The 16,875-nt window shown below is 33.2% G+C and overlaps 1 protein-coding gene across 7 annotated transcripts in view; it reads right to left on the bottom strand.

The window, feature by feature from the left end:
- The window catches only part of LOC106881081 (pleckstrin homology domain-containing family F member 2), a 222,872-nt gene that overhangs the window by 31,018 nt on the left and 174,979 nt on the right, over window positions 1-16,875 (bottom strand). For 6 of the 7 annotated variants that reach the window (XM_089353855.1, XM_089353856.1, XM_089353858.1 and 3 more), the window contains one exon: window positions 1,381-1,445. In XM_089353855.1, the coding sequence (XP_089209981.1) occupies window positions 1,381-1,445 (65 nt within the window). Of the gene's footprint in view, window positions 1-1,379; window positions 1,446-16,875 lie in introns of those variants that run through there. The other variant, XR_016242260.1, reaches the window with a different exon arrangement.

Raw genomic sequence — 16,875 nt, 5'->3', positions numbered from 1 at the left:
CTGTCACAACAGATCTGTATAAAAATCTAGAAATTCTAGGTTCTCAAAACAAAGAACAAAGCAACCTATTGTGTGTTCACCAAATGCAATTGATTACAGGTACAGAGAAAATTTGTAAAGCATTCCAAGGAGTTGCCATTTGTGGTTCCTGAATGAAAACATGCACACAATCAACATGTGTGTGCGTGTGGAATACAAACATATGCATGCACACATACACACGCACAGAGAGGCAATAAATGAAGCATAAACAAGGATGTGCTGAAAAGACATATGAAGAACTCTGGAATCTCCCCAAACACCGGAGAGAAGAAGGCTCATTGGCAAGATGAATGGCACTGATTGCTGAAGCTCATAATTCCAGCTGTTGATGTGAAACAACAGAGGGAATATAAAAGAAAACATGAGAGGTGTCATTTCTCCATTGTGTCAAGTAGCTTCAACTGCAGCATATGTCATCATTGCTGCAGATCATGAGCTGGCCTTGTAGCCCATATACGAGCCTACCAGAAATGATTACAGAACAAGAACAGTCAACATTGATGACCTATGATGGACAGCTGAAGAAGATAAAGTATATACATACTCATGTACTAATGTAATGTGCACATCCACTCCACAGGTGTAAAATTATCCACACACACACAAACTAATTCAGCTAACCCCAAATTCTAGAAGCTGTCTTGACTAAACTCTTTAGTATTCATGTTACACTGTCAAATATGTTTATGTATTCACATTGTTTTGAATTAATTATGCATTATCTCATAGCTTCAAAATTTTAATGATGTAATTGCTTATTTTTAGAATAACATTGTAGAATAGGTGTGAGAGGTCAGATCTGGTCAGCTTCAACATAAAATAGGTAGAATATTTAGGCCAGATATGGCCTGTTTAAATGCTAAAGGGTTAATTAGCTAAAATGCCTTGCCATTTTGTTATGCATAAATCTTGCAATGGTAAAAAAATTTCATTAAATCCCAAAGAAGAAAAGAAGAAAAAAGAAGGAAAGACAGGAAAAAAAAATAGACAGAAAAACACTTGCGCACATGCACACACCATTACATTTTTTTCAAAACTTATAATCTGAAATGCTGAAGAAGCAGAAATGATGCATTGTGCCTGATAAAATGTTGAAAATATTTTTCCAAATACATAGTGAGATAATAAGTATTGTGATAAGGAAAAATAAATGATTGCCATTATTGTTGGTGGTAACAGTAATAGAAAATAATTTTTCACATCAAGTTGAACTAAACAATATTTTTTTTTTTTTTTTTTTTTTAAAGATAATTTTTTTAAAAAATTCAGGGAAGAAAATGTAGCAATTACTTTAAAATGTAAAAAAATTTCTTTGAAGATGTAAAATATTTTACTCACTTCCCCTGATGCACCAAAACATTGCTCTACGTATGCAATTCGCTTGTGATTGGAGTCACTGTTAACTGCAAAAGAAGAAAGGAAATAAATTGAAGAACCATATGAATGAGAAGAAAATTATTTTATTTATTTCAATTGTTACTGGAGACAGAGCTACTGGCTGTAAATAATTAGAAAAGATTAGCAACAAAAGGTAATTTATATTAATTTTAGTTCTGTACCAGAACAGGAAGTAGTTTAATAGTTCTGATAGAACTAAGAAGTGAGTTCAACTCATTGATTACTTTAATAAACCCAGGACGTTAATTAAGGCTAAGGGTGTGTGTGGTAGTGGTGCAGTATTTTTCAACAATGGCTACTCAAGGGATAGTTAAGTTAGCAACAATAACACCTAACTTGAATAGTAAACTGAAGAAATAAGTAATAAAACTCTAAATTCTTCTGAAGTACAAAAAAAAAGTCAATTTTCCAGATAAGATTTACAAGATATATATATAAATGAATTAGGTATATTATCAAGATAAGTATCACTTGAAAGCTATTGTCATCTCTGCTCACAGAGACCTAATAGTTGAAGGTAGCTGACTGGCCAAGTAACTCAACAGGTTTTCTAACTCAAAACAAAAAATGTTTACTATCTTAATCTACACTGTGCTTCAGCTTTGTCAATATTTTAGTCAAGCTCTAAGGTAGCAGCAAGCTGGCAGAAACGTTAGCACGCCGGGTGAAATGCTTAGCAGTATTTCATCTGCCATTACATTCTGAGTACAAATTCCGCCGAGGTCAACTTTGCCTTTCATCCTTTCAGAGTTGATAAAATAGGTAGGTACCAGTTAAGTCTTAGGATCAATTTAATCTACTTAATCCCTCCCAACAAACTGCTGGCCTTGTGCCAAAATTTGAAACCAATATTTTAGTCAAGCTCATCTCAAACCAACTGAGTAAAAACGGTGTTATTTCCAAAGTGTTACGGGACAAGAATTTAAAAGTCAATTTATCTTTAGTCTAACATCTTGCTTTAGTCATAATGATCTCTGGCTTTTATAAAGAATCTTTGTCTTTTTTTATTAGCTTAATAAATATTAACTAGATCTCATAGTCAAACACTAGTCTTTAGATTAATATAAAGACTACTGTTGGTTATGAGATGCATTTATATAATGGAGGTAAGCTGGCAGACTTGTTAGTACATTAGACAAAATGGTTAGTGGCATTTCTTAAGGCTCTTTACATTCTGATTCTAAATTCTGCTGAGGTCAACTTTGTCTTTCATCCTTTCAGGGTCAATAAACTAAGTACCAGTTGTGTACTGGGATCAATGTAATTGACTTATCCCTCTCTCCAGATTACTGGCCTTGTGTCAAAATTTGAAACCATTTATATAATGGAAGAATGAATGTCTAACATAAGTCATCATCATCATCAACAACATTTAACACCCATTTTCCGTGCCAGCATGGGTTAGATAACTTGACAGGAGCTGGGGCCACACTAGATTCCATAGTCTGTTTTGACTTGGTTTCTACAGCTGTATGCCCTTCCTCATGCCAATCACTTTACAGAGTGTACTGAGTGCTTTTTACATGGCACCAACACCCACACCTATGCTTTTTATGCAGCACTTTGGTTTTAGGATTTCAATTCTGTTAAATAATAAAAAAAAAAGATTTAACTATGCAAATTAGATTTGAACAAACTGCTAAAATTTTTAACATCAAGTTACATAAACCATTATGAGCTGGTGTTTGTTTTATACATGCTATTGAGCTGGAAAACAGAAATAAACCTAGAAGAGACATAGCACATGAACCATTTGAATACTTTAGTTCAGTTCATGTGTTTTTGTAAAACTAGTATAATTCTTATAACTTTGTAATGTAACTTTAAAAGCTTACATAACATTTCTGTTTTTTTAAGATCAGTGAACACCATTAAAAAATCGATCTAGTAATATCATTTCTTAATGTGAACTTTCTTTAATTAGAGAATTAAAATTGGCTTTGAATGAACTAAAAACCATTGTAGATTTTTATGTAACAGGTGAGGGGTAAACATTTTATTATAGACTGAACTGATCAATAATTTCAGAATCCCTCAAAATTACATGTATTCAGTAATTTTTTAACATGCTATTTGATGAAGATTCATCTTAACTAACGCTACATGAAGTGAATATAATGTTAACTTTCCCAGGCCAATTTATATTAATTAATCTATGCATGTGTGTGTGGAAGGGAGCTATCAAAGCTTCTAAATCAAAATAGAATAAATATGATTTTTTTTTTTAATAAACAGTTTATGTAATAACCTTTCATTGCAAATTTCATGATTTTTGATAGAGTAAAGGACACTTTACATCTTTCTTTTTATCTAATTCATTCAAAACCAAATTTAATTATGAAATTAATTAAAGCTCGTGTGAAGGAATAGTGTAGTGAAAATTTTATGACGAGGTTTACTGATCATGTTATATAAGCTTTTATGAGCTGCATTGCAAAGTTTCAATGAATACTATCCTAGTTTTACAAAAACACTTACACTGAAAAGAGGCTAAAGATATTTTTCTTTCATTTTTTTTTTTATTATTATTATTTCAGCTATTACTATGGAAAGATTAACAGTAGCAGTAGTAAAATAAAGTTAAAGAAGCCCACCAGTCATACATGATCATGGGATTGGTTTGGTTCATTCTATATGCAGTAACTGTGGACAGTAGCTCAAATTGATTAACATGGACAAGAGGTGTCTTTTCAGATAAATTTCATTTTCAGGTGTGACTGTGTGGTTAAGAAAACTGCTTCCCAACCACATGCTTATGGGTATTCCCACTGTGTATTCACTGGGTAAGTGTCAATGGTAGGTTGAAACTGATAGAAACATGTCCTCTATATAGATGACCACCCAAATAAATACATGTGCTTGAAAAGTTGAACAACAAAAGTGCTTACACACAAAATACACCTGATACAAAAAGTTTTTCCCCAAAGATTCATGACGTTTTTTTTAAAACATTTTTAGAATAATTAATAGCTTTTAAGAAAACCTTTCTTTAAATATTGTGACTGTGTTAAATATATTTTTCAAAAACTTCTAAATATATAAAGTTTGGAGGTATGAGATTAAAATATTTCACCAGTTGATATCCATAAGATTACAATGGTTTCACAGCCAACATCATGAAAAAATAATTAATTTTAATGTATAATAAATCATTTTACATATCTGCACTAGTCTATATGTTATAAATTACCTAGTACCATTGTACATTTTACAAGCCAATACAGGTATAGAAGGCTAGCTCATCAGATCTATAGAATATCATGGTTACATCCATTCTTCAACTCCAATATACACATACAAAAAAGTCATCTTTGAAATAATAATGTATGGAAGACAGTAATGGTTAAAAAAGTTGTGTAAAGAGATTTAGTAAGATATATTCTATATACTTCTAATGAAATAATAACTGATTAGATTTAAGGGATTTCAACTGCATAGACCTATACATTACACCCCAATGTATTAGTTTACTATGTAGTTTGTAGCCTGATCTACTAAAGGAGTTTATTTGTGAGTACCACCAGATTAAATAAATACATATATTGTGCAGTATATATATATATATATATATATATATATATATATATATATATATATATATATATACAGATACCTCCTCTCCTAATATCTGATGTGATGGATGTGTCCTTGTGCCACAAAAGTCATATTAAGCTGAATCAAACTGTTATTGTGTGTGTGTGTGTGTGTGTGCGTGCGTTTCCTTGTTTTGACATTGTATGATAGTTGTAAATGAGTGTCACTGGTATACAAGCAGTGTCATTTAGAAATGATATTTCTGGTATTGATTCCAAATAGTGGAGATATACACCTGCTTCAGAATTAGCACATATTATATACTTCACAAGAGAGACTTTGCTTTGAGCAATGATTTTCATAGATTTTGTTTATTAAAAATTTTGTGCAATAAATTGGTTATACTTCTCCAATACACATAATATTTTTCTTAAAATACAATTTGTAATAATATTTGATTATAAAAATATAAGGTTTTTTTAAGCATTGACTGACTCTGAGGGTGCACCCAAGTAAAATAGGAATCAAAGGGGTTCATAGCTAAAAAAAATGGTTGAGGGCCACTGGTTTAGAGAAAGTAACTCTTCTGTGTGTGTGTGTGTGTGTGTGTGTGTGTGTGTGTGTGTGTGTGTGTGTGTGTGTGTGTGCGTGTGTGTATGAGCATACCAGGTTAGAACATGTCATATTTGGTGTCATTCACATCTGATGCTTTCTATCATCTAAACATGTGACATTCAAATTGCACCAAACAAGAAACAAGATTGTCAGAAGGGAAAAAAGATATATCAAGCACTTTATGTAGTGTTCATGTATAATCATTAACTGAGAAAGGCTTGATCTTTCCTTCTCCAGTTTCCAAAGAATTCACTGACTGGGTCAACCAGTGAATGGATGGAATCCAACCAGGGCTGATGCAGCTTAAAAGCCATAGTGGCTATAGAGGCGTCAAGAGTGCAAACTTTGTTACCGCAACTGGTGAGGAAGAGAAGAGGGGCCATAAACTTCTCTGCACATCCTATGCTGGTGCATATCTTTATAACCACATCTGCTGGAACCAACATGGAAGTTTATAGTAGTGACTGGTGAAAATGCTTCTGAACATATTTTGAGCGTAAAAATAACCAGATGTTTACTTCTTCATGACCATAATAGCATGGCTTTACCACTCTACAGTTATTTGAAAGGGAATGACATTCTTTCCCATATGCTATGTATGATCCATTCTCAACAAATGTCAGAAGATTTATGAGTTACATGAGGTACAAAATAGATTTTACTTGTTCCTTGTGGTCAGCTATTTTCAATACTTTCTCTAAAAAAAACCTCTGCAAGAAAATAGAAGATCACAGGTGCAAAGGACGAGTGTAGCTGTTTTAAAACAATCATCCCATCAATCATCCAAATACATTTTGTAGTTATTAAGTCTACAGCTTTATTTTCCACAGCTGAATGATGTCTTAGCCTTAACCCAGAGAAGTTAAGAGTACCAAACCAAGACAATAAGACATGAGGTATTTAATATTAATATTCTGCAACTTTGTGATGTAAACCTACTTTGGAAGCAATCTCCTACTATGTTTCATGTTACTGCCTTCTTTCAATTTTTGTCTTCCTTTTTATTTCTTTAAATATTGCAAGATTCTGATGCTGATTGGGTCAAAGAAGGCATTGCTTCCATGTTGCAATCTTTATTTACATTGTTACTATGAAAGGAAGCAACAGTACTGACACCAGCTTCTGCTTCCAACATGTCTTGCTTCACTTTATAAGGAGCAACAATACTTGAAGACAAATGTACCTGCAACATTAAATTGATTGCATATGCTACATATTGGATCAATGACATCTTCTATATGCTTCACATCATGTTTGATTCTACTGTGGTCTAGATATTTTCTGAGTCTTGATCTTCTTTTTTGTTATTCTGTTTTGCATGTATTTATTTGAACAGTAGAATATACTTCCTCAGGAAACATCTGATGTTTCCTTCACTCTATTCATCTGCTCTTGACACCTGATTGCAGCTTACATTTTCTTAGTGATTTTTTAATATCCTGGACAGTAACTAGTTCATCATCTAGTTAGCTCATGGCAGTTCCCACATCTGCTCAATGACAACAAAATGTAACATCAAAGAATGAGGTATTACAAAAATGCATTGCATTAAGTGGAAAACTATGATTCTGTCAAGAGAAGTGGGGAGGCAAGTGAATGCAATTCAATATATCAGGAATTCAATTGAGTACATTTAAGAAAAATAAAGTTAAAATACTTGGTATTGCATATTAAAAATGAGAAAAATTTAATGCATAAAACTCTTAAGTTTTTTGTTCTTAACAAGAAAAACTGACAAATAACAAAATACTGAAATCATTTTTCAGTATTTTTCAATAATATTATAGTAATATTCTTGTTTCAATTTACTATGCAATTGCATTGTTCTTACCTGAAAATAAAAAACGAAAACACTTCTTCACAGTTTGTGCTTAGATTTAAGAGAATGAAAGACAGTCATCATGCAATACTGACTCATTACCAAGCTAATATAGCAGAGATCAGAATGAAATACACATCAAGGTTACAATATTGTTTTTTGTAAACAAAATTATGTTCATGATTAGGAAACAGATGTTTATAAAAAAAACATTTCTAAATTATGCTTTTGTACCCAGTCATACCTGATTATTGTTTTTTATCTGTCTTATTTTCTACATTATGAACAGTTTTGTTGTTATTGTGGTCTAGGTATCAATTTCACTGCCTCTGAAATTAAATTTCAATCAAGTTGTAAAGTTGCATTGCACGTTGTACAAAAACTAGACAACTTTCTTCAAGGCTGTGTTGTCTGAAAACAACATATTGGCAATGGTGATTGGTCAATTGCAGTCAATCTTGTGATGGTGTTGCAGACTGGCTAAAAAGCATGATTCCTAATGAAAATACAAAATCCAAACCAATTACAGCATGAAAGATACATCTTAGCCATGCAAAAATTTAACTTCACTTAAATATTTATTATTTGTTATTTGGTGTCAAACTTTTCATTGCACTGCAACCTGGTCACTGACAAGATTACACTGCAGTATAATGTATAAGTGGCAGTAACATTCTTTGTGTGTTTTTGAATAGCTATTGTGTCTTCCACATTGGTTTGGCTTCAACATGCAGTCTCAGATCAAATCACTTGCTCGACGAGTACACCTCTAAAACGGAAACTAAGAAACAACAGAAAATCTTAGGTTTTCACAACTATCAGCTCATTAAGAATGAAATGACCAATTTTGAACTAAAAGTGTATTTTACTTTATCTCAAGAAAAAACAATGCAGTTAACCAAAGTATGCACCTAAATTATCAACTCAATTTTGCTAATTTATCGGTAGCTTATTTATGCCAGCAGAGAAGAATTCTGGAGAGCAAAAAGTAATGAAGTTTTTTCCTTGCCAAAAAGCTGTCTAATGCCTGGAAAACATGATAGTCAGTTGGTGCAAGGTAGGGTAAATAAGGTGGATGACAGAATACTTCCAAGTTCAGTTCCTGTAACTTAAGTAGTGTTCTTTGTGCAACATGTGGTTGAGCTGTGTCTTGAGCATTGTCTTGCAAGAGAATTGGCCTGCTTCTATTGACCAATATTGGTTGGTTAATTGCAAGTTCACTCATCATTTCATCCAATTGGTTGATGTATACATCTGCTGTAATTGATTTACCAGGTCTTATGAAGTTGTAGTGGATGACACTAGTGCTGGACTACCAAACAGATGCCATTAGCTTTTTTTTTTTGGTGAATATTCTTTTTGGATTGTGTTTTGGCATTTCATCTCTATCCAACCACCATGCAGAACGCTTGCTATTGTTGAAAAGTATCCATTTTTCTTCACACCTAACAATACGTTGCAAAAATGGTTCACTTTTAAGCTGTGACAGTAAAGAATAGCAAGTTTCAAGACAATGTGTCATTTGATGCTCGTTCAGTTCATGTGGTACCCACTTGTCCAGCTTCTTTACCTTGCCGATTTGTTTCAGATGGTCCAATTCAGTTGGAATCGAAACATCAAACCTTGCTGCTAATTCATGCGTAGTTTGAGGTGTATCCGCTTCCACTACAGTTTCCAGCTCATCATTATCCACCTTGGTCTCAGATGTACCATGGTGCTGGTTTTCGAGAGTAAAGTCACCAAACCGGAACTTCTCAAACCATTGACATACAATGCACGCATTTGCCTTATCTTCATCAAACACCTCACTGATGTTTTGAGCTGTCTAGGATGCATTGGTCCCATGATGGAACTCATACTCATAAACAATATGAATTTTTTATCTATCCATGGGTTCACAAAAATTGATTTGCAAGAGAAAACTCACAATATAATCAGACACCATGAATTGCATTTTGAAAAGTGATGGTGTAACTCTTCAATGTTGTAAGACAAAGAATTGTCAGGATAAAACGTTAGAGTTAATGACTGTCAAACTTGGTGCATAAGAAAATTGGACGTTTCATTCTTAATGACCTGATATTATCAACAAGCATAATCAGCTCTGAGATACATATATATTTCAGGAATTAAGTATAAATTAAATTGTCCCCAGCATTGTTGAACAAAACAACAATTTAATGTTGGATGCAAAATGACCAATAGGAGCAAACTGGTACTTACAATTCCTATTTCAAACAAGTGTATCATATATAAGAAATATAATATTTACCATTATGTAGCAATAGTAATTAATATAACTTTCTTTTCAAGTCATCCCCACAGTTAGCATGTTTTAAATCTGCCAAACTTACAATTGCTTCATAACTTTTAAATATATATTTAACTGTTCTAGCTGCAAACAATCTTATCTCTGAGTTAAAGCACAAAGAAAAGAAACTTAACTAGTAATTGGATGCTATTTTTGTTACATGCTAATTACAAATAGATCCTGATTTAAGATTAAAAAGATAATGATTTAATTGTAAAATCCATACTTCAAAGCTATATGAATTGATGAGCATGGTGGGAATGTAAAAGGAGAGGAAGAAAATATTCTATATTAATGATTTCCAAACTTATTTAGTTGCAGCACTCAAAGAGAAAATAATATTTTGATGTAAAGTCAAAAGATAAATCAAAAAAAGATATTTTTAGTCAATGAAGATAATTTAAACTACAAAAAAATATTAATTGCTTCTTTATTCATTAAATGAAATTAATTTTACTAATGTGAATAATGAGCTTGATTATATATTTTGGCAATGTTTGCTATGTTAGCTATATTTGAGGTATACATACTGTCAGACCTCATTTCATCTTCAATGCAATGAGCCTCTCTCTCTCAATTTACTTCAGTCTGTTTGGCTGTATCTCCCCCCTACTCTCTCTCTCTCTCTCTCTCTCTCACACACACACACACATTTAATGTTAGTGAATGCAAAATCTCCTTAGTATTTTCACAACATGCCAAACTACACATTGTGACAGTTTATCATTTGGGAACCACTTCAACATTTTCAACTTCTTTAACTATATATATATAAGTTTGCATAGCATGTAAATCCACAAAATATATCACGTCAACCTTCCAAATGAGTATCAAAAAAATTTCTTTCTAACTCTTTATTATACATTTTTCATTTGTCACATCAAACTTCCTGCATATATATCCTTCCACTAGAAAGCAGGTTACCTATTTTATGAAAAAGAATTGAGTATTTCAAAGTCTGACAAGATTAAAATATATACTGGGTCGTCAGCTGTATTTGCCAAAACACTCAAAATAATATTAGTCAGTTACTAATAATGTTCTTTTATCAATGTAGATTTTGTTTTCTAGTTATCTTTTTATGTTTCCTGCATCAAAGCTATAAACACTTAGCTATTATTTTTATATAGTTATGCTCTAAATATGAATATTCCTAGTTTCTTATGCCTAGAAGTGAAAATTATTGTATAAAAAAAAGTAGTGTGAAGTGCTCGGTTCACCGAGGAGACCTAATAAGATTGAAACATGTCTACAGTTGTTTCTGGTACAGTCCAAAAGACTAAAACTAATATGAGACAATAACTAATACATTTTTTCTTTACTATGTCTTTTCTAGTTAGCTTAATAAAGGTTCCTGTATAAAATATGTCAACACAATCCTAACAATAACAATATTAGTACAGAGAACATTCAACTAAAGGATAAGAATACATTCAATCAGTGACAAAAATCAACAAAAAAAAAAGATGATAATTGTCCAAAGTGCATCAAAATTGCCATAATCATGATAATTTAGGTGAACAAAAGAACTTAATTGTATCTGGTAACAAATATTTCATTATATATTTTAATTCTTTACAGTAACTACAATAAAACGGAAAACCAAATGTCTTTGCAGTGTGGACTCTGTTTTAAAGAGTTCTGAATCCTTTAGCTTTTTTTTTTTTTTTTTTTCTTTTTGTGAGGGGTTAATGCATAAAACTACTGCAAAGTGTTGGTATTTGTAACAATATTTGTGCTGTCTTTAGCATGCTTGAAGTCAAGACACTGTGACTTCAGGTCTTCCTCAATTTGTTTCATCCATGTCTTCTTATTGACCGTTGTAAATGAGTTGCAGTTGTAGGAGCAGTGGTAGTAAAATCCCTATCTTGTAACCAGAGGGGGAGGCTGTCCTCTCAACCAATACACTGCTGTGGGTGCCACTGGATGATGGATTCTGCTCAATCTGGTAAGTTTTCTAAAAGCAACACCTCATTTTATTACAACAACAACGACATCTAAGAAAAATGGCAGCAGCCAACCATTGAAGACCAAATCCAGCAGCACAGGTTACAGTGGTTTGGCCATGTCTGCGAGATGAGTACTGGATGACTACCACACCAACTTTTGTGGTGGCAGTGAACCACGCACTAGAGAATCCAGTGCAGTGCACCAAAGAAGACATAGGTGAAAAATGTTGAGGAAGACCTGAAGTCAAAAAGCCTTAACCTCAAGCATGCTAAGGCCAGTGCCATGGACTGGAAAGCATAGAATAAACATTATCACCAGAATCCATCATCCAGTGGCACCCACAGCAGTGTATTGGTTGAGAGGACAGCCTCCCCCTCTGGTTACAAGATAGGGATTTTACTACCACTGCTCCTACAACTGCAACTCATTTACAACGGTCAATAAGAAGACATGGATGAAACAAATTGAGGAAGACCTGAAGTCACAGTGTCTTGACTTCAAGCATGCTAAAGAGCACCATGGATTGGAAAGCATGGAATAACATCATCACCAGAGTCCATCATTCAGTAGCATCCACAAAAGCATATTTTGGTTGAAAGGACAGCATCCCACTCTGGTCGCCAGCTAAGGATTTTACTTACTTACATGTGTGTAACTCATTATGTCTGGACAGAGAAAACACTGTGTCTAACAAGATAATCTTTCAAGAACTAGTATATATGCTCTCTCGTCCATTTTATACAAGAGTGTCAAGTGATAGCAATTGCATTTAACTGTAAGGGTTCTCATTCAACAAACATTAAACATTTTCATTAACAGTTGTATATAACAAAAACTTGTTTGTACAGATAAAACAACTAAGTGGTACTTAACCAAATGAACAGAAATCACAAAACCAACAGGTTAGCAGATAACTGGCCAATAGGTTATTTACTATCTCATGCCATGTCACTAGTGTAGAGACATTGCAGAGTAGTAACAACCACAGTTAATGCCAGCAATAGCAATATTGTAAAACTAACAAGTGTTTCAATTGCTTGTAGGACTGAATACAGTTTTATTAATAGACAGAGAAGGGTGAAGCTTTTTAAGCTGCCTTGTTCCAGATACCTATAGGAAAAACTTGGGCAGTCCTTTTCTAGTAGTGGGCCTATTGTGTTATTGTGTGCATTATAACTCAGCCAATGCCACTAAAAAAAATGATTCAATAAGCAATGTATGTAATACACTCTATAATTACACTAAGCAAATAAAAGAGAGCGAGAGAAATGAAACTGTTCAAATTAATAGAGGAAGGCCTAAACGTTTTGTTTAAATTTAAATAAAATATTATTTTTATATAATTATGATGTACTACACAAAAAAATCAGAGCTACAAGTAACTTTTTAGTACTGTAGGCTGCCCATGCCTTCTGTAGATGTGGAATTTTATAATCAGTTGTTCCATAACTACGCTGTGCACACTGAGATGGTTAGGCAAGCTGGTAGAATCATTACCATGCCAGTTAAAGTGCTTAGCTGCATTCCCTCCATCTTTATGTTCTGAGTTCAAATTCTGCCAAGGCTGACTTTAACTTTCAGAATAGCTAAAATAAGTACCAGTTTAACACAGGGGTCAACATATCCGACTTATCCCCTTCTCCTGAAATTGCTGGACTTGTGCCAGAATCTGAAATCAATAATACACATGATTGTAGAAGAACTGGTGATAAGCCCTCGTATAGTTCTTCAAACTCATTCCTCATCATACAAATATATTTTGTAGTTCTTTGTGGGGAGGGGACAGGAACAGAGTTGCTGATTAAAAAGTCTAGGATAATCCTCATTTTAATAACAATTAAAACAAGTTATAAAACTTTGTCATCAGCTAATTAAGTAACCAAATTTAAAGATAAAATAAACAAATAAAATCCCTGTCAAGCATGTACATTATTATTTAAGAATGCAGTCAATGCTGCAAGTATGAGTAGAACTAATTCCTATCTATTGCCATTTATGGCTGAAGAGTAAAGTTTTATTTAAAATGAGGAGAAAAAGTGAGAGTGTAGTTTCAGAATGTAATGAGTCATCAAGCAAAATAAGATTTCAATCAATTACTTTGGATTTAAGAGGTTAACAATAGAATGGGAACAGAAAGTATAGTGTGGAGAAGTTGACATATTTATAACAAATTATTAAGCTGAAAAATTATATAAAAAGAAAAAAGAAATAACTAGAGATAGAAATTCATGAGAGAGAGAGAGAGAGAGAGAGAGAGAGAGAGTAAATTTAGTGGTGGGTTGTTGCACTAGAGTGGATATGTTGCATTTAGTGCAGATATGAGTAGTGTTCTGGATTGGTTGTGTCATAGTATTTGTAACAGCGAGATGAGTCAACTGAAATTTTGAACTAATGACAGAGCCTCTATAAAGTTGCTTGTATTGGTAGAAATAGAAAACTAGGCTTCTTTGAATAACAAACACCCTACTGTAGAATATGTTGAATAATGTATTCTTATATATACTGTCAGAATATGGGATGGGACAGTCTTTGATTGCAAGGTAGCTTAATCAGGGCTGACTTGAGGTTGAACAACAACAGCAACAGCAAAAGAATTCTATAAGTTATAGTTGAAAATAAATAAATCTATCTGTCATTTGTTGACCTAGAAGTAGAAAAGGTTTTCAATGGGCAATCAGAATGCTTGATGTGATATGGATGAATGGCTCATTAGAGCAGTTCAGGAATTGTACAAAGCTGACAAAAGCAGAGTCAAGATTACAAGTCAACAGAAAAGCTGAACCCAAATGTGAAATCAACTGGTCAAAGAGATATATGAAAGAGAATTAATTATGTTAATATGGATGTGTAATATAAACAAATGACAAACACTGAATGGTAGAGGCACATGCAACACATGTAGACCAAGAAAGACTTGGTCAGTAGTGCAGTTTAATCATGCTTCCCAAATGAACTGACCCAGGATAAGGATACTTAGAGAGATAGCCAACTCATAGCAGCAGGGGAAAATAAATGTTAAAACGATGATAATGAGATGATTGCATTATATTTTTGTTTATGAAGTAACTATGGATTAAGCAATTCAATTTACAAAAATTTAATCCAAGCTTATACTTCCATTAACAGAAGAACTTCTATAAGAGTATTAACTTAAAAAATAAAATTCAGGAAAAATCTCAAATAAGATCTAGACATTTTGAAACTATCAGGTCATCCAATAAGCTCTGTCCAATTTTATCTTTTTTTAAATTGAATGAAATTTAATAGTATTTTAGAATGTGTAATGAAATTTAAAATTATTTTTATGCATTTGTGTACATTTAAACTAATTAAATATTATTATAGAAGATGGTTTGCAAAATTCAGAAGTGGAGATTTCAGCCTTGAAGATGAAGATCAAACAGGATGTCCAGTTGAGTTCGATGATAAGCTCCTTGAGGCATTACTTGAAGAAAATCCTGCATTATCAGTTGAAGAATAAAGCTTAGTTCAAACCATACAACTGTTCATCGTCATCTTCAACAACTTGGAAAGGTTCCTAAACTTGGAAAATGGGTGCCTAATGAATTGTTGGAAAGCAACCGCAAATCCCGAGTTGACATCTGCTCTTCTCTCCATTCTCACGAACTCATTTCACCCTTTTTGGATAGACTTGTGACTGGTGATGAAAAATGGATCTTCTATTGAAATGTTAAATGTCATAAACAGTAGCTTGGTAGAAGGGAAAAACTCTACCACAACCGAGAAGGGAACTTCATAGGAAAAAGGTTCTTCTCTCTATCTGGTGGGATTGCAAAGGAGTAATTCACTTTGAATTGCTACCACCTAATGCAACAATCAATGCTCAAGTCTACTGTCAGCAATTAGAGCATTTGAATGAAGCTTTGAAGAAAAAAAGACCCGCTTTAGTGAATCGAAAAGGAGTGATGTTTCATCAGGACAATGCATGATCCCACACTGCAAAGGTCACATCACAGAAGATCAAAAAGCTTGGCTGAGAAAAAATTCCTCATCCACCTTATTCTCCTGACCTTGCTCCTTCAGACTACTATTTGTTTCGTAGTTTACAGAATCATTAGGGGGACATAACTTTTGCAAGCCAGGAGGAGGTCGAAACTGACATTTCAGAGTTCTTTGCTTTGAAACCAAAAGAGTTTTACATTGATGGGATTAAAAAGCTTGTAAATAGATGAAAGGCAGTCATGGATAATCAAGGAAAGTACATTGATGATTAAATTTCAATTAAATATAACATTTGATCACTTAAAGTAGTTGTATACTGCCAACTTAACGTGACAGTCCCAATAAGGGAATATACTACTGCTGTTTAGCCCTAGGAAGCCGGACTGCTTCCTATTAGGCCAAGGGCACAGGAAGTGTGTCAAGGCCTAATAGGAAGCGGTCCAGCTTCCTAGGGTTAAACAGCAGTAGTATATTCTCTTATTGGGACTGTCACGTTAAGTTGGCAGTATACAACTACTTTATCGCATCACTACTGCTTAAGTCTCTCTGAGAGATTTAGAAATTTATTATTTCTAATATTTGATCACTTGTTTTCTGTATTCAAAATTCAAACAGAACTTATGGGATGACCTGATATATATATCATCTTCAATGTAAATATTATAGTGACTAAAATTTTAAATACAATTTTTCTTATTATAAAAACAATTTACTATATGGAGCAATGAACTATATTAAATACTGATTATATCACCAAAATTAACCATATTTAATAATTCCAGCCAGCCATCTTCTCCACCCACTATTCCTGGAGTACTTAGGTGGGTTGGTATCAAAAGTGTTAATATCTTCTTGGTTTTGCCTTATTAGCCTTTTGAAATGCTTTAGCAGGTGAAATTTCATTTAACTATATTCCTTGAAGATGCAGAAGTGTACCTCCACATAGATTTGTATTTACAGCTCACTCATTAGCAGAAACATCATTATTTTCAACTGTAAATGCAATACTAAAGTGGCTCTTCCAGAATCATAAGTCAAACAAAATTGCACCCATAAAAGTGTACTTGCAGGTTCAAAGGGTTAACCTGTTCATTAATAGAGTATGAAGGAGAAGAATAATCAAAGAAAGAAAACAAGGTAACGAAGAGAAAATGAAAGAAAGTTAAAGAAGTAAAAAAAGGATGAAAGTAGACTAAAAAAACATGAAGAAAATCTGAGAAAATAAAGAGGAACCCAAGAAAAG

Source organism: Octopus bimaculoides, chromosome 6 (assembly GCF_046866305.1).
Source record: "Octopus bimaculoides isolate indiv1 chromosome 6, ASM4686630v1, whole genome shotgun sequence".
NCBI lineage: Eukaryota > Metazoa > Mollusca > Cephalopoda > Octopoda > Octopodidae > Octopus > Octopus bimaculoides.
The sequence above is the reverse complement of the archived record's forward strand: the minus strand, read 5'-3'. Positions and strand labels throughout refer to the sequence as shown.